Consider the following 19,386-nt stretch of genomic DNA (forward strand, 5'->3'; position numbering starts at 1 on the left):
CTCTCAGGCAGTGCTCTAAGCAGCACCATCGCCTTGCTGCCTCCGAAGCCGTGCCTCCCGCGCGAGGCAGGCCAGCTCCCCGCCATGCAGGCCACTGGTGGCTGCAGGACATCCACCAGGCAGCAGCAACCCAGCACGGGAGGCAGTAGGACAGCAGGCAGGGACCGAGGACACGGGGGTGCTCCTCCAAGGCCGTGAGAGGGCTTCCCTCCTCTGAGGCAAAACCCAGGAACACCCCTCTCCTTCCCAGGCCTGCTCGCCTCACCCTTCCCTTCCTGATGCCCCCCGTGCCTCTCCGCTGCGTGCTGTGAGAACTTTCCCCAAACACACAGTTTCTCCCCCATTTCCTTCCTCTCAAGACACCTGGAGCTTCCTCCTGCAGCAAACCCTGATGCCCCGGTGCAGTGACACCAGCCAAGCCTCACTTCCCAGGCCCCCGGCTGGCTGTGACCTGGGAACAGCCACACCAACAGCACGGGGCTGCTGGGGCGGTGAACTCAGAGACAGCACGGCTAAAGATGTGAGGGCTTTTACATGCTGAAGATGACAGGTAGCTTATTTCAGCACAAATAGCCTGACATCCTCGAGGAAAAACAGAAGCAGGAACTACTGGCAAGGACTCTCTAAAGAAAGCTGTAGGGGAAGCGTTTTCCATCATGAAATGTGGGATAAAATGCATTCGAAATTTCTGTTTTGACATCTCAAGCTGTTACGGGAAGCTCCTTGTTGAAGAGAGGCAGTTCTGCATGCAATAAGCAGCGCAGCACCGAAAGAAAATTCCTCTCCAGTTTCAATGCCAGTGTAAGAGTTATTGAGAGGCAGCCAATATATTTGGGGATGCTTTTTACACTGCCCATTGCAAACAAAGAGGTGCCTCAGCAGAGATCTGCAGACACAGCAATTACCATTAATATCGACTCCAACTGCACCCTTTCAACACAGTGGATTTTAAAAGCCTGAAATGCTTTTGGTTTTGCCTGAATCCATCCCATTAAAACAGAACTGAGAAGCACAAGGCTTCATTCTGCTAAGACAGACTGCACAGGTGAGTTTTGTACAGTGCCCTGCTACACCAAGCTGTTTCTGCTCTACTGTTCACTTGATTCAAAAATACAGGTAAACACACAGCTTGGATGGCTGCTAGAGTGTGTAGTTGTAAAATCAAAGTTGCATAATGTACACTTAACACACAACTTGGACTCCAGCTGGGAGCCAGAAGGCAGACTACAGGATATTGAGATACAAAAGACTGTGCTTTCCACCAGAGTGTAAATGTTCAGAGCGCAATCACACAGGCACTGCTTAGGTCCAGTTCTCCCACTCTGGGCACTTGGACATGCTGGCACAGATGTAATCACATTTACTGAATCACCCTTAGATCCCACTTCTCCAAACCCAGCAGAACCCACATTTGCACATTGAATCATCTTAACCTGCATGACTGCACAGAAAGGCACAGACGGAACAGCCAGATGCAAGCAAGGCCGTTATACCTGCCTGTGTCTGTAGACAACCACGATACAAAGCAGGGGCAGAAACAACCACCACCAAGGAAGCGTGGTGGACTGGATGCCAAGGCCTCTCTAAATGCTGCGCTTGGCTTGAGCTACTTTGGAACAGGTGAGCTACCTGCATACAAGATTTGGATAGCAACAGACCTCAGAAGGATTATCTTTCCATTTTTCATGTTCCAAGAGGTCTCTTTTCACTTTTTTTTTTTTTTTTTTCTCAGCTTGATTAGTCAGAACATGGAAGGGTGAAGCAGTGGTGTCCGTAACCAGCGTTAACAGGATGTGACTCCACCATGACTCATCAGCCTCTTCATCCTCAATTGGAGACGGCTGCTTGCACATGTATTACTATTACCTACGGTAATCCTCATCAAGACAAACATCTTTGCATGCTTGTCTCACAGGTAGCAACCTTCCCCTTAAACAGTTATAACTTGGTATTTTCACAGTATATTCACACCAAAAAGGACTGAAGACCTCCAATACGTGCTCAAAATCTAAAAAAAATAGCACAGCAGCTTCCCAATGAAACGTCCAAGCCATCAGGATCTAGCTAAACCTGAATCCCACTTATAGTACGTGAAATAAAAAAAGTTGACCTGTATAATTGCAGAATATAACTAAATACCCAATTATTTATTTTTATTTTTTAGGTTTTAAAACTTACCATGCTTTAATATTCTTCAGTGAAATGGTTTTCATGGGAACTGGAAAACATTTACATTAAATGAACCAAGTTAACACCACTGTTGTATGAGTCTGTGTGCATCTGAGTAGATTTGAGATGCTTTTGAAAAAGACCTCTGCCAGTTCAACAGCTGCATCTTCCATCCTGATACACGTTTCATTAATGCTTCATCGATGAATTTCCTTGCCCACCTAGGGGTGTTCAGTAGCAAAGACTCCCAGCAGACCCAGACCCACTTCCTGAGCAGATGCCGGATCCAATACATCTGATAAAGCAATTCAGTTCCACCAAAGAAACATCCCCAAAGCACTCCTTCTGATGCAATTATTCCAGTATTTGTTTCTTAATTACTCGGGAAAGCATCAGCTTGGGACAAATATAGATATATATTTTTACCACTCTCTAGTTTTGAAATGAGAAGCACCATTTAAGTCAAGATTTTTGTTGCTTTGCTATTAAAAATATTCTCCTGAACAGAGGCATGGATGTACTTGGGAACACCCTCACTCACTGCATACACAGTGTAAAGTAATAATAATGGAGATTGTTAATCAGCTGTTATTGGCTAGGACATAATTGAGAACATAAACATGATACTATGCAGCAGGTGCGTGATGGCAGCAACATGAAATTTGCTGTTTAAACAGACTGATGAGAGCCCTTTACATCTGAACGTTTTGGAAACTAAGGAGGACTAATAACTCAGAGAAATTTCAGAGGAAGGACGTACGGATGTACTACTGTTGCAACACGTAGGGCCAGGACAGCAGAGATGCTGACACCTGGCCAACCAATATCAGCAAGTGTAATGAAAATGACCATGAAGATGCTGCAGGCTACGCATTCACTTATGTGCCATTGCAATAAGTATGAAATGGGGAAAAAAAAACCCTGAGCAATACATTTCTATTACAATGCCCAGCCACAGTCAGATCACAGTTACATTCTGCTACACAGAAACTGTCAATGAGCTTGACTGATACATACAACTGAAAAGCACCACTTTTATATCAAACCTAAGCAGCCTGTAATACTGGTACTGAATTCTCAGGAACAAAAAAAAAACTTATCACCATTTTCCACCCATAGAATTACTCAGAAAAAAAAACAAACACTAATTCAGCGTTTGTCACCTTGGTCTAAGGATGAGTACTTTGCACTGGCATATGGGAGACATGCACCCAAGACAAAGTTACTGGCAGTAATATCTGGTACCAACAACATCCACAAAAAGCAGTTAGATATGTTTAACACTATAGGCTTTTTTTCTTTAAAAGCCAACATCTAATGCACATGGTAGAATGTTTTTAATGTTAACTCAAAGTTTAACTTTTTAGAAAGCGAAACAGAATAGAGAGAAGCCAGCTAGGCTTTTACACCAGGACTTGTCAGGGCCTGGTGTGCAACCATGCTAACTCAAACCCCAGCCTGGGCTGGATCCAAAGCACACGGCAAACACAGAGGAAACTTTCCCCCTCGCACGGCCACAGCTTGCTGAGAGCCACCTGCCTGCCCTCGGTGACTGCCCTTCTGCCAAACCAGCACTGATCAGAGCTCCGCAAGTACACGGGATTTACAGCACAGGTTAGCAGCTGTAGGCTTTTCAGTTTTCTTATAGGATGATCCGCGAACGACGTCCCCAAATCTGTGAAAGATGGTACTGAACAAACCAGGGCCACACTCGCACCGTGCACCAAGTACTGCCAGCCCATCTCACCCCGGGTTTGTGTACAAAAACAAGAGCTGCTTGGAGCCCTGCTTTACCTTGAAGCAGGGGAAGAAACATTGTGCGTCTGTGAACCCCAGTTGTATCAAACAAACAGTTAAATAAATCCAAATTTATTTTAAAAGTACGTTTTAACTGGTTTCATTAATGAGTTGTCATCTGTTGCAATAAAGCAGTGTTGCATGTTACTGGGAAAATGTAGAGTGCTGAAATTTGGAGTTAGGCTGAATGAAAGACCATGTACAATACAAATCAACTTTCCGTTGTGTTGTAGATTTATTCTTGTAAATTTTACTGTTTATTCATCCCAAAAGACACATTGTATATTCGGAACATTTTAAATACGAGTTACTATATTCTTCAAGACAAGTATTGTTGCTGCATCAAACTGATGACACGTCCAATAAAGTATTTTCCAGAGTAAGAACTCCTAACAAGAAATATAAATATAATATTGACATAATGGTTTGGCATGAAAAGATTAAAATAACTCCATTCCATACTGAAGCCCTTACATGAACACTCGTAGTGTGTGTGCGTGGTGATTCTAAGGAATTTCTATCAGAGGGTACTGAAACAAATACAAGCTAGATTTTGGATGAACTTTATTCCAATGGAACAGAACAATCACTTTTCTCTTGTTACTCATCAGGTCTGAGAAAATTACGTAAGCTTTGGTTTACCTTTATCAGATATGGTAAAGAGAGAACACGCTTAGAGGCACACCTGCATTTTCAATATATCTCCTGACATAATGAAATAATTACATATAATGAAATAATTACATCTCCATACTAACCTTCCTTTGCATGGTTGCTAAACGCAAGCAATTGTGATCTATTTTCCCACACGCAAGCGCAATCTCAAAGAGCAGTTATACACATGCACACATATCCTTGGTGCATTAGAAGTGTTACATTGCCAGCATTGGAAATAATACTCAGACAGTCTCTGTAGGTTGAAAAATTTAGACAGTCACATGAATAAGTTGGAATTAGAAATGCCTTTGAGAGGCAAGTGGCAGTAAGAGGCAGCAATATAGCTAGGAGAAAAGGAAAAGATGTATGGTCTTGGGAAAACTGGTTCTGCTTCAGCTCTAATCAAATCACCTAGTAATCTATGGGAAGCAATCAGTACAGAATGCCAGAACACAGAATAATTTATAACTATCAAAGCTTTTTTTTTTTTTTAAATAAAATTCTTTTTTTTTTTTCTTAAACTGAATTTATTGGCGTTACTATACCAAGAATTCTGTAAGTCATTTGACAGCCCAATATAAATGATTGCTACACTACTAGCACTGCTACTAATAATCCAGATTAAGAAACAGCTGACATTGCAAAAACAAAGTGAAGTAATCATTGTGTGTTTTCTCTACTGTCCTGCAGAGATCTGGGATTTGGCTCACTACCATTCAACATTTTTTGATCAATAATGTAGAAAAGCTCTAACAGTCATTGCTGTTAAAACCTGAAAGAAAAAAAAAAAAAAAAGACAAACCAAACAAAAAATAGCAAAAACAAAAGAACACTGACGATGGTGAACAGTAATGGGAACAGCTTTCTGTCTTGCGCTGCCCACTTACAGCAGTTACTGCTGAACAATCCTGCAGTCAGATACCACGCGGCTGGAGCGATGTGAGGAATGCACGGATTTGATTCGCAAGATTAAAATCCAAATGTTAGAGAAGCCAGTGAATACCAGAAAGGTCCTAGGGATCTGGTAGGCAGCCAAACAGGATTATCAGAGTGGGATACAAAACGTATTATTTATCCCGTGTTAGTAAGGTTGTCACTGTAAGAGCATGTTCTGTTCTGGCATCCCCTCCAAAAAAATAACGCTCACACAATTAGAAATAATTTTAGAAGCTGACAACAAAAATTAGAGGAATGAAGAAAAAAATTAAGAAACTCAATCCATTCACATAAAAAAATATTAGAAGGTATTTTAGAAAACTAGGTATTTATTTAAATAGAATTTTGATCATGGTGTGTCAAATGTCTGGATCAGGACAACACTCGCAGTAGCAGAACATCCTCTAAAAGAGATGCACTGAAATTAACAGCTGGGAGCCCAAACCAGATGAATTCAAGCGTATCTTTTTTTTTTTTTTTAAATAACAAGAGTACAGTAATTGCTCAAGTAACTTACCTAGAGAAGTGACCAACTCTGTCCCTGAAGTTCTTAAATCAGTATTTCTTTCTAAAATATGCGCTGTAATTTAACTTGACATTATGTTTCTGACATTAAAATCAGTGAAGTTTTGTGACTGCGATACCCAGAGCAGTAATCAGATGTGAATTCCCTCCACCTTTGAATGAACGGAAATTTGAGTCTCTGACGGCCATTACCACTGAAACTTTTGTTTCAACTGCTAATTTGCCTTCTACTTCTAATTTGCCAAGCCAAATCTGATAATATGGTAGCAGTTCTTAAAGCAGTAATGGGTGCAAATCCTCTCCAAGCAGAAGAACTTGGCTCTATGGGCAAACCTTTGCTTACTAATTTGAACTAGCTGGGACAAAATAAAAACCCAAGGAAGCAGGAAGGACTGGGAGACACATACTGCAGCCTGATTCCTGCCAGAGGAAGATGGACAGAGGGACAGAAGAAAGGAAGGAAGGAATTGTGCGTCCAGAAGCGCACAGAGGGACTAGGAACATCAAGGCACCTGGATCTGAGGAATTCAGAGCAGTTGTTTGCTAGAAACAAATCACCCTTAGAACAGATTCAGAGGTATGTGCTTGGAAGACAGAAGGGGAGAGGAAATATGGCTTCTAATTCTTTCCTATGACCTCCTGATATTTTAAAGAAAACTCTTGAGACAAGTTGCTAAGGGCAGATGAGAAACCAGACTGGATAAAAGGCCCCAGGGGGGAACCAGCCAACTTGTTTCAGAGCTAGTGTGAGCTACAGCAGCGTCCCGAAAGCCCCTGGGGCTGGGGTGACCCGGTGTTTTAAAGCACTCGGGTGCTGCTGGTGGAATGAATCGGCGGGGCATTTACCAAAGAGAAGAATGGAGCTGAAGAAATGACTCTTGCAAACGACAGAGCCACACAGATTAAGGCAGGAGACATTCAAAATGTAAAGCACACTGAAAATTTGAACAGATGATATATTTCAGAAGACTTAATTAAAAAAATTTAAGAATATACCCTCAAAATACACCTTTGCCTCAGCTATCAGTCATTTGACACTAAATCTCCCTAAGACTGTTTTATGAGAAAACTGCAATATATTGTGCAGGCTCACAACTCTCTATTTAGCACCAAAACATCCAGAGAGTCTGGAAGAAGGGTCAGGAAGACTCTGGAAGAACACCTTTAGTTCAGCTGTAAGGAACAGCAAAGTTACAGTATATTTTTTATGTTGTACATCAAAGGCTTGTTGCTGTAGTAGTCCCCAGGAAAGCAGAATTGCTATTAGAACTTAAAAATAATAATAATAATAAAAAAGAAGTGCCTCATCAAGACACCAAAGAAAAACTGAAGAAGTATTTGGACATTTTATTATGATAAATTTTCCAAATTGAACTAGTAACCAATAAAATAACTCTCAGATGTATTTTCCTAGTATGAGAAACCTTTTTAAAACCTCAGAGTTTGGTTCAAGCTCAGAGCACTCATTTTACAAGTAGACTCAGAGCATCTTAAATGCTTGTGAAAAGCTGCTCTTGTTGCAGGAATTCCAAGGCTTAGCTAATCAAGCCTCAAAACTAAAAAGAAAAAAAAATCTGAATGTAAAAGAGCACAGATATTTACCATAAACAAACACAATGAAAACCAGCTGAAAAGAGAGGTTTGTGGACAGGCTGCTTACAAAATTTCACTTGCTGCTTTAGTGTCAACGCGCTGGAGAACAGTAACTTCCCATTCCCCAGCCCTTCTCCAGGGATTCTCAGGGAGTGAACTGTGCTGATTCCTGATCATTTTGAACATGCAAATGTCAAGAACTCCTGGGAAAGGCCTGGTATTAGGGAAACACAGGTATAATTGTAAGCATGAGCACCCATGCAATGTGTACTATGCATCTGTGTATGCAATGTAAATATGCACACATGCACGTAATTAATCTTTCTCCTTTAATACAGCCATGTTGGGTCTCAAATTTCAGCTCTCTGATGCACTAAGGATTTCTGAAAACACAACATTTGTCTTTAATACAAAACCAGGCCTACGTCACAGGCAGCACTGCTCAGTATGGGGCACCCGTTGGCAGTGGGGGCCCCCAACCAATGTGGGTCCAAAGAAACTCAGCCCCTTCCCCGCTGCGAGCCACGAAGGACCCCTGCTCCTGGCCTCTGCTCCACCTCCTCACACCATGTCTACATGCTACCCGCAGGGAGGAGGGAAGAGGATCAGTTGGAAAAGTGGCTGAAAGGGACAACCGGGGAGCGCAGGATGCTAAGGAACAGAGGCAGCATCAGGCTCCCTTCCCCCAGAAGGGCTTTCCATATCCACAGCCACTGCTCCTGCGATCTCATGACCTCTGCCACAGGCGCAATCCAGCTTTCAGCTGTAAAAACTTTATTATTTTCTCCCCGGCAAGAATGCTCCCAAGTTCTTCATGGCCCTCTCCTCCCCCCTTTCTTTCTGAAAGCCACAGACAGGAGAGAGATCAGCTAGACAAAAACTTAAACCAGTGCAAATGTGAAATACAACGTAAAAAAAAAGTCTTTTGATATTACTGAACATGCTGCAGACATTGTGCCTAGTAATTGTGGCAACATCTAGCACAAAAGAAACTTAGCATGAGTATTGTTTTCAAATGAGATTCAACTCAAACATGCATAGGGAGAGTAAAGTTATTTTATTAAATCATGCACATCACGTGTGTTAGTGCAAATAGTTTAATCTGTACTCCAGAAATTCTATTGTATTTTTATATCTTTACAAAATAGATTTAAAACAATTATTTACTTTAAAAAATGTAATTCTGAAGTTAAGCATTTCAGAACAATATTTGCAATAACCTATATACAAGAGGTACTGAGTACCACTGGCATACGAGTGTTCTGTGGTTGGGTGGCCTCCTGCAACTGAAAATGATGAAATGAATGAACTAAATGACAATATTTTCTACAAGTCACTTGTGGACTTATTTCCATAACTAATAATCCTCCCAAGAGCAAATCCCATGTAACTTAAGATAGACCCTTTGATTAAAGGACAATGACCCTCAAAACTTTACAAGGTAAATTATATACTAAATTTCTATTTAAATATTTAAACTACCTGTTGATTGCCATAGAATTGTTTAAAGCCAATTCAAATGTTGAGATTATCTCCCTATGTTGAAGCTTTCTTTAGCAGAGCCATTTTACTTTACCATTCTTTAGCATATTATTTAAGTCTTTAATAAACTTTTTTGACAGAACTGTTGAGCTGAACAAGACAACTAGAGTCTACATTTAATTCAGCACTAACTACAGTGATTCCCACCAAAAGTCAGCAAAAAGCAATAGGCATAGTACTTGGATAAGGAAAATAAACTTTGTAATGGGGACCACTGCATCGTACTTACAGCCATGGGATGAGGATGCACAAAATTCTACTACCAAATTAAAATCATATTCACCTGACAATACATTACCAGGAATATGATTCCAATTTTGTAGTATTTTATGTATCTTAGATTTTTTTCAGCTAATCACACTGTTGCAGTTCTCTTAATGAAGTTATGTCAATAAAAGCTTAATTAAAGAGTTTATCCAGCTCGTCAGAAAGTATCAAATGACTGAAAAAATAAATCGATACAATGTGATATGTGAGAAAGTATTCATACTTTTAAAGAACGCACCTCTTTAAATATATGAAATTTAATAAATTACATTCAAACTAAAGTTAACGTGAGTTGAACCACTGCACTATGTCCATCAAATGACCAAGTGTTTGCTCCCAGAAATACCTTAGCTCACTCAAGAACACACACATGCTTATACTCGCACACGCGCACACTAAATACTCTAGGCTGGTCTCCACCATCAGTATTTCTATCTCTTTAAGGCTGGACATGAATTGTGTTTATTCCCCAAAAGTCATTAATAAAGCAATCCTTATCAAAGAAAAATATGTTTCCTTCAAAAGGCATGATAAGAGAAGTTTTCTTAAGTCTTGTTCCCAACAGCTCAGTGACTAACAGCAAGTAAAATGATATACTAGTTTAAAAAAAAAAAAATCATACTGAAAGGCACTGAGCACACTGCATCCGTTTTCCAAGTATCTGCAAGGTTACTTGGCTTGGGTGTCCAAATCAGAAATGTTGTTTTCCTTTTAAATCTGGCAATCAGATTCTAAAGCACGTGTCTGCAAACCTAGCTATTATAAATAATTTGGTACCAAGAAGCCTACTTTAGGCCACCATTATAGTATTCAGAATCCCAACATACTAATTTAAAACTTGCATGAAATTGTAAGCAAAAATATTGCTCACAGTATGATGAATCACAATTTTATTCCCTCTTTATAGACAGATACATTTTATACAGTTTAAAGCAAATGACCCTACTGCTGTTCTCACGCGGAGCTGTGCTGTATTAAGAGGTAAAAAGGAAGAGAATTAATCTGTTTTCCCTCAGTATATGAATGTTGCCAGCTTCTAAAGGGAGGACGGTGTATGGATTCAACAACAGTTCTCATGGAGAAGCTCTGGTTAGGCCTGGGTACAGCACCACGGCTGTTACAGCAACCAAAGCTGCCATCACAGGCATCCAAGGCCATTGTCTCTGTGTGGAAAGAAAAAAAAAATCAATATCATATTTGTTCTAATTCACACTAATCAGTTTACCCCATGGTTCCTGAAAGTCCTGAGTACCTGTTGATAGGCATCACTAAAATGTTACCCACGAGCCCTACTGCAGGCTAGTCCTGACTTGGAGGGGCACAGTGACCCACGTTGCTCTGGCCAAGGGAGTTCCACAGCTCTTCATGACTGAAGGTCGCCAGGAGAACCAGTTCTGTATTTTCAGCTTCCGTACACACCTCAAAGAAATCTGCTATTAAACAAGTGAGGGCTTACGATGTTTAAAACATCACTTGTGCGAAGCAATCGCTAGCCAGGTGTATGTAGTACTGACATCTTTAACTTGGCTTTTGAAGGTTCAAACCTGGATCTCTGAAGTTAGTTCATAACAGATCCTACCAAAATCATTTCCAACGGACTGTCACGACATTTTATGACGACAATAAGAGAAGGACACAATGGGAGACGTTAGAGGAAATGCAAGCTGAGAGGTCAGAATACAAACCAACCACCTATTTCGCATCTTGGTTTTATCCCATCTTCTTCACAGCCATAGTGAGAAAAATAAGGGTTTACAGCCAGAGAGGAATTTCTTAGTCCGTAAATAAGAACTGAAGCTTGTTGATTTTTATTATTATTTAGAGGCAAACTCTTCATTTTTTCATAGTTAATTAAGCAATTAAGCTTTCTTCCAGGCCCTAGCATCACAGCATTGTGCAAAAGGTAGCCCATTTGCTAAAGACAAACTGAGACCAAGTTAGAAGAGGCACATTCAGAACCAGTTAGAATGGAAGTCATTGTTAGAATTAAAGAAATCAGACAGATGTTAAGTGATTAGTTGATCGCTCAGCTCATCAGTATCGACAGAATGGCAATATTAAATGAAGGGTTTGCTTCAGGTAAAGGCATACCTGTGAGCATTTCACCATGCACTATTTTATACAGAAATGGCACATACAGGTGAGAGGGACAAACATACATCGACTGAACAGTAGTGCTTGTACCTTTCGCTACCACAATGGGCCGTAACACCAATACAGGAAAGCCAGGATTAGGCCGATGAATACGGCTGGGACGGGTTGTAATATGGAAGGCTAAAGAAGGGAAGGGATATTAAAAATCACTTTGTGCTATAAATCAATCAGGTAAAGATGATTTAGAGAGGGGAAAATAAGTCAGTGAGCTTTGTTTTAAATGAAATGTATTAAAGACATCTAACACAATACAGCATTATCTAATCTGGTATACAAAGTTAGTACACCATTCTACTCAAATGAATGGGAATGTTTAAAAATAAAGGGAAGGAGGCAGAAAATGTTCTAAGAAACTTCATCTCAACTTGGAATTTGCCTGTATCTTAATTCTGTTTTTTGTTTTGTTTTTTGTTTTTCTTTTCTGTGTGCTAGGAAATCCAAACCGGATTTCTTAAGGGAGAAAGACTCATACCAGATATTAAATTTTTCAGCTGCTTCTTCATTCCACCTTTCTCATTTTCCATCACCAGCCTCCAGGAAAAACAATCTTTTTCCTTTATTAATGAATTAGTTACAACTATGTCCACAGGCAAACCCAGTAGTTCAGACATTTCTGTAAGGTTATAACATTCAGCACCAAGGTACTATGAACCAGGGAAGTATATTTCTGTTAGAGACACCACAAAGATCAGCATCTCTGGCAGGGCATCAGCCTTGTGAGCAAATGCAATTCTAAAAATTGACCAATGATGCAGCTGGGCCAAACTACCAGCTAGCAAGACTTCAGGGTTCGTTTAGCTGATGGTTTTATTAGATTCTGCATATTTTCTCAATTATTTTCAGTTAACTGTAAACTACTTCACATGTTGGATATACAGCCTCTATTCTTAAAATGATAAACTAGAAGCAAAAATGAACCTAATTTCTTTTTCAGCTGTCCTTGGAAGACATCTGCTTTCTCTGCATCTTAGCCTATATATTTGTGCACACACACAGACACACAGAGGTTAAGTTCAAACCATGCTTTGTATTTTCTTAACTTTTTTGTGCTGAAGCCACCCTGATTTTGTTCAGCCAAATAAATACATGATCAATTCAGGTTTGAAGTCTTCTAAAACATTGTGATTGAAGAATAGAATCTCACAAATCATGTGCAACTCTTAAAGTAATTTCCATGCAGTATTATTATTTTTTTTTTGGTCATTGGTGCCACAAATCACAGTGCCATCTTCCCACAGAAAGCACATTGGTAGAAATAATCACAGCAGTGTTCAAAAAAGCGCCAAAAGTTTAAGTCAACCAGAGCAGCTAATGTTCTCAAACCATTCACATAAATAAATCCATCGTATGAAGCGCATCAGGAAATAATCAGTGACTTAATCAGTGACTACAAACATGCAAGCACAAGTAGTACACCACACTGCTAAGCGGTTCAGAACACAAAGTTTTTTTTTTTTTTTTTTTTTTTTTTTTTTTAGTAAAAAAACCTTTGTCCTTCCTAAAGGGAAAGGATAAAAGCTTAGTATTTAAATGATATTCTAAATGGAATAGAGAAGCCTTCTCTTTTCTAACATTTATTAGTTCACCAGACAATCTTATAGATTTGCTTATTTATAAGCTACACACATTTAAGTCTGGGGCATCCTGACCAGAGAAACAGATGATAAATATCCACCACATTAAATGAGGATGCCTCCAAATGATTAAATTTTCCCCCTCCTGAACTTAACGAAATACCTTAAAAATTCTCCTTATTGCTGAAGAGCACTTAACTAGGTGCTTCATCAACAACATGCATCCTCTATTAGAATATACAAAAACTCAGATATAGATGGGCTGCAAAAAGGAACAAATCCCACACCGGGAAGTCACTTTCTGCGGGACACTGCCCTGAAGGATGAAGTAATGGATAATGTTTCCAGCAAAAAGGGGACAAGAGTACTTGAAAAATTAGAGTTTGGAGCTCAGCCCAGTATCCATGATGCTTCAAATAATCCACAAGATAGACATATTTTACATTGCTGATTGTGAGTAATGCTCACTTGGATAAGCAAGCTTGTCCTGCAAGTCCTTATATGGTTGGATGCTCTTCATACCCTGACCTCTGGGCTTCAACTCTTGTAGCTCCTCTGGAAACAGATTTTGGCAACTGGTCTGGTTCCCATTTCATTTAAACACCCACCTCAAATTCTTCCTAAAAAAAAAAATCCCTTACCTCACAAGCTTTCATCTGGTACTCCAATTGCCCTCACAGTATTTTTCGTCCTTCAACTACCCCTCTTTTTCACTAATCACCTTAGGGCTGAGATTAGTGTTTTAACAGAACAGGAAGTCTCACATTCACAATTATTTTGTTATGGTCTCTTCTATTAGAAAGTTTTGGTTTGTTTATTTCTGCACATCTGTCTATTTCAGTAACTCAACATTGTTTTGGCATTGCAGAAGAATTCTAAAAAGGAAGCAGGTTCCAAGAGGATATGAGCATCATAGTCATGATAACGTGAGAACAGCTTTGAGTTCTTTACATCTTTGTTTAACTATGGCAGAGGTTTACTTTCAGTAAGTGGGCTACAGTAAGAGTATTCATTATCAACTGGGCATGTAGCACACAGCTGATTTTAGGGGGTAATACCTGTAAACTTTTTATTTTGTACTGACCACTACAGGAGTTGTTGACCCACCACAGATCGTGGCAGCAGTACAGGAAGACAAACTGGTCATCTCAGAGCAGTAAGGTATCTAAAAAGGCTATAACTACCCTCTAACACATCTACCACAGTTAACATTTGGAGGATCTCAGGAGCCTCAGTATAAGAAAAAGATGTCCCTAGCTGTAAACTTACTCTGCTGATAGAACCTCTCAAATTAATTGTAGCAGAAAAGATTCCCATTAGTGAATAGAAAGGATGGTTCAATTACATGTATAAAGCATGAGCTGACCAGGGATAACCACTGTTAAGAAGCATAAGCAAGAGTGAGGAGGGAACATATGTTGTAATATTCACTAATAAATACAATAAAAGCATCTTGAAGAAGGTTGCTTAACTCTTTTGGACCCAGGTTTCTGAGCTTATGTATCAGTCTCTGAAATTAGAAAGTTTTGCCTAGTTCTCATTTGCGATTAGTTAAGATGGATTATTTCAATACAGCAGATATCTAAGGCCATACTTAAAACTGGCATGGAGCTGTAAATTTAACTTGCATGCAAATTGTACCAGTTGACCTGCAAATGACCTGCAAATTTGCACAGGTAGTACCAGAATGGAATTTTGCATATGATATGGTACATGGACCTTTTGTGAAGGCCAGCTTTTTCTATTCAGCACTTGGGTGTTCTCGCAATCAACAAAATTGTCATTGGTGTCATAACCAGACTTCCCCAAATATTTTGGACAGACTTACGTTGTTTCCTTTTTCTTGTAGCAGCTTCAGGTTTTCTTTACACTGTTTAAGCTCTTCTGTGATTGACTGTTTTTCTTGCTCAGCCATCTCATACTTCGCCTTCAGTTCTGAGAGCGCTGCCTGTGTTCTTTCATACTAAATGCAAAAAGAAAGAAAAGGCTGCAGATTTTTGGCCGCCCAAAGCTTGCTTACAATTGCTTAGCACCCAGCTTTCTTTTCTGCCCAGCATAACTTGCCATGGATCAGAACATTCTCTCTTAATAAAAGCAAGACAAAAATATTGGTTTAGATTTTCTTTTTGTTAAATGAAGATTTTGTTTCTGACTTTGAAAAACTAGGATTCCTTGCATGCTTTTTCAGGATAATTAAGCATAAATTCTGTGATTGTGTCTAGAATGATACAAAGAAGTATAATAAATTTCATGTTAGATATGTAATGATCTCCCCTACTACTGGAGGAGAAAACACAACTCACCTAATGACTAAACAGGCAGCAACGACATCACTACTTGCTTCAGAATCAGAAAGATTATTAGAGGTTGCATTACTAACAAAAAATCACAAGTAGATAGAATTCTACAAACAAATTAAGTCTAGAAACACAGATTAACTAGCTACATTTCTATATTAGGTTTCAAACATTTTAAATGTCCAGAGCTTCAGAAATTTTCCACTTCAGACAAATGTAGCACCTGCCCATGCAGTATGCCATTAAGAACATACAAGTGCAGTAGTTCAGAATGAGCTCACCATTATCTCTCATTAAGTAATCAGTAACATTTTTATATTACTTTAGAGTATTCTTTTGCAGACAAATTTTACCTGACCTGGAATTTCTCAGGAATATATTCACAGACAGCAAATCACTGAATAGAAAACAATGTGTTTCTTTTTACCTGGGACATTCTAGAAGTAAACTACATTTTAGTAGACTGTCACACATATTCTGAAAAAATCAGTGCATTGAGTACTGTGTCCTTTTCCAGAAAGCTTGCTCATACTCAACTGTGCTGAGTCTTTCCCAGAGTGATCAATTTATGTGCTGTGCCAGTAACAATACAGTAACATGACATCTATCAATAATAATCATGTACAACAGTGCATTAAGAAATTAATATGAACGGTTCACAATTAACACATCTTCATGCTAACCTCAGCACACAAGGCTAACACACAGCTTATCAACTCTTGCAATGATTTACAAAGCAAGGAAATATGAAGTAAGTTAACTCATCTCTCATATCAAACAATTACTCATTATCATATGGGACAGAACTGTAAAAACTAAAAAGACAAAAAATAAAGTGGAATAAGGAGTCCTCTACATTTAAATAGTGGTCTTACAACTATGCTGATCAGTCAAATAGGTGCAAAAATCAACATTTTGTATGAAGCAAATAAAACCTTTTTCCCATGCATCAAAATCAATCGTAAAAGAAGGAAAGGCATTTAAAAAAAATAACATGCCACAATTCTTACTGTGGATTAAGTATAAATACTGGGACAGTGCATCTCATCTTTCTACCATATGGACAGTTTCTCCTTTTTCAAGCTTGCATTCAATTTTCTCTACAGATGACAAGTTTTCCAGCAGTTGTCACAACAGTGGTTAGTGAGGACAGAATCAATGACCTTCAATTTGTTTGTGCCACAATTTGTCCGTGGCATTTACCACAAACTTAAAAGAGTAAGCAACTTTACAAACATATCTGACTGCAAGCAGATTAGCAAGACTGTTCAAATTAGAAAAACAGTAAGGAATGTGACACGGATGACCTAATGACAAAGCAAAGAAAAACACTGCAGTACACAAACTAATAGCAGTGACAGGGGAAAACTTCTCTCAAAATTCCTTTACTGAAAAAAGCAAGTAACTAATGGAGACTATGGCCTTCTTCCAGACATGATCATTAGTAGCTAGGCTCAAAATGCTAGCTTTTCCTTACGCACTTGCTAATCATCTTTAGAAGCCTAGTGATCCATTATGATGAAAGGAAACCATCTCTAAAGAATGTGTAGTCCTGCTCTCAAATAAAGCTTAAATCATACTGAGTAAGAAGAATATATTTTGACTCATAATGGCTAACCAGACCCTACACCATGATGATCAGGAACATTTCTGAAAAAGGGTCACCTGTCTTTAACAGCTTATAAGTAAGCTAACACTCTTACTAAGGTAATGAATGGAAGCAAATTTCAGGAAGTTCCCAAAACACACGTAAGTCATGTTATTTGAAATCTTCCCTTTGAGATTTAACCACTGATGTATATATTGTTACCTAACATAAACGTACTTGAAATAAAAGTTCTGCTACTAAAAATTTTGAATTTTTGACATTTAAGCTTTTATAATGAAATAAAAGGAAAGTCACTGGGCATTGTATTCCTTCGAAACAGAAAGTGTTTCATGTTACCTCTTTCTGAACATCCTTTGCTTGACTCTCAGCTTCACTGAGTTGGCTTTTTAGACTAGCTGCATCCTGTTGATGTTTTTCTCTCAAAGATCCCATCTGATTTTCAAGTTCCTTTCGAGACATTTCAAGAACACTTATATTGCTGGTTAGCGCTAAACTCTGCTTCTGAGAGCTGAAAAATAAAATCCAATTGTTTCTTTACATATTTTAAATTTAAACAAAAGATTTTTAAAGCAGTTTTCACTTTCAAAAGCTTCACATCTCTATTTAATACAGAAAAATCAGCTAGAGATGATCATAGAAGTGCAGATCAACTTTGACTCCCTAATGCAAAGTACTGATATAAGATTGCCCACAGACTTGCTTTTAAATGCATGTGCACACATTATCGTGTTTAATGTAATTATAATCTATACTATAACTCAGATTATCTTTTTTTTTTTTAGTTTCTTATTTTACTTTTTTTTATTGGTCACTAATTATATATTATATACATGAAAGCATTGTGAAACAAACTTGTAATTTGAAGAAGTCTGTCCAAGGTTTTTAGTAGTTTTTCATTTATTTGTACATGTTTCTTTTGCTTACTCCAGTGGTATAAGCTAATAGCAAAATATATCAGGATACCATGTAACATATCTGAGAAGTAATACAGAAGCGTTTGAGGAGAAATAAATGGCAAAATTGTGTTCTGCCAAAAACTAAGATACAAACAAAATTTCAGTTCATTTAATCACAAACACTATCAGACATTTAGTACCAGTTTAGGGAAGAAATAAGAATAATCAACCTCTAAAGTTTCTTTAATATCTTCCCAGACAAATCCACCGTGCCCTTACCTAGAAAGCTCCTTCTCTTGTCGCTGAAGTTCAGATGTAAGCGAAGTATTTTCCTTTCTTAGTGTAACGCATTCAGCTTCCAGAGCATTCCATTCTGCCTTCAACTTTTCAAGTTCACCTGCAATTAATAAAATTAAATTTTGAGTACAATAATTTCAGGAATGCTTCAAGCAGCACCAGCTAATAAATGGTGGAAAAGCTGGTGTTAGCTGTAAAGCTTAAATTATTATAATCATGTTAGATGATTTCTATTGCAGTCATTTATAAAACATGTCACAGTATCTTTACTGTTAGGAAGAGCTTGTGAGCCGTACACAAGCTAGTGTTCTTTCTTAATGTGAGCTTCTTTAAGGCACAAAGTAGTAGTAAATTGTCTTGCTTATATGTCTACTTGAGTATTTTAAAAACAGTGACAAAAATGCATATTTGAATCATGTTTGATTTCACTTCTTGGCAGAAAATCAGAAACAAATTGAAAGTAACAAACAACTAAAATCACTAGATAACCGTGCCTCTGCTAAAACTAACAGTGTTTAAAGAAATAACTAAATGGTTTAAGTGAGACCTTTGAAATAAATCAGTCTATGGTAAAATTGGTTTTTATCAAATATTACTTGTCTTCATAATATAATGATGGAGACTGGAGCCTCAGCTGGAAAAAGGCTTTTCTGATGACTTCTAGGATTAACTAATTCAGAATTCAAAGCATATTTTACAGATGCCAGCTTCGCTGTGGCATGTACAATATTTTAGCATGAGCTTTTAACCTCTGTTAGCAGATTCTCCAAGACCTGAAGCTATAGAACTGGAGCAGTGGCTCCGGTGTATTTACCTGCATGTATTGCAGCTAAAGTGAAGAGCAAATGAATGAGCCTAGCAGATCTGGCTCAGCACCAAGTATTTGTGTATCTCTGCACATCATGCTTCCAAAATAAAACTACATTTAATAAAACAATGTATTTTAACATAAATGAACACAATATCATCTGTTTTATTAACCCATAGTAAATGCAGGTTTCTCAAGTGAACCTTTGCTCTAAAAATTAAAAGTTCAGAAGCTACCCCTTTACAGGCTTTAGTTATACAGATTT

At 38.5% G+C, this 19,386-nt stretch overlaps 1 protein-coding gene across 32 annotated transcripts in view; it reads right to left on the bottom strand.

The window, feature by feature from the left end:
* Positions 1 to 19,386, bottom strand: part of SLMAP (sarcolemma associated protein) — a 101,079-nt gene that overhangs the window by 7,437 nt on the left and 74,256 nt on the right. For 16 of the 32 annotated variants that reach the window (XM_038186198.2, XM_038186191.2, XM_038186194.2 and 13 more), the window contains 4 exons: positions 18,296 to 18,413; positions 17,457 to 17,628; positions 15,043 to 15,177; positions 8,716 to 10,649 (listed from right to left, as the gene is read on the bottom strand). In XM_038186198.2, coding sequence (XP_038042126.1) covers positions 10,560 to 10,649; positions 15,043 to 15,177; positions 17,457 to 17,628; positions 18,296 to 18,413 — 515 coding nt within the window. In that variant the 3' untranslated portion in view covers positions 8,716 to 10,559. Of the gene's footprint in view, positions 1 to 8,715; positions 10,650 to 11,670; positions 11,761 to 15,042; positions 15,178 to 17,456; positions 17,629 to 18,295; positions 18,414 to 19,386 lie in introns of those variants that run through there. The other 16 variants (XM_038186201.2, XM_038186192.2, XM_072044621.1 and 13 more) reach the window with 2 other exon arrangements.

The sequence above is a fragment of the Anas platyrhynchos genome, chromosome 13 (assembly GCF_047663525.1).
Source record: "Anas platyrhynchos isolate ZD024472 breed Pekin duck chromosome 13, IASCAAS_PekinDuck_T2T, whole genome shotgun sequence".
NCBI classification, from domain to species: domain Eukaryota; kingdom Metazoa; phylum Chordata; class Aves; order Anseriformes; family Anatidae; genus Anas; species Anas platyrhynchos.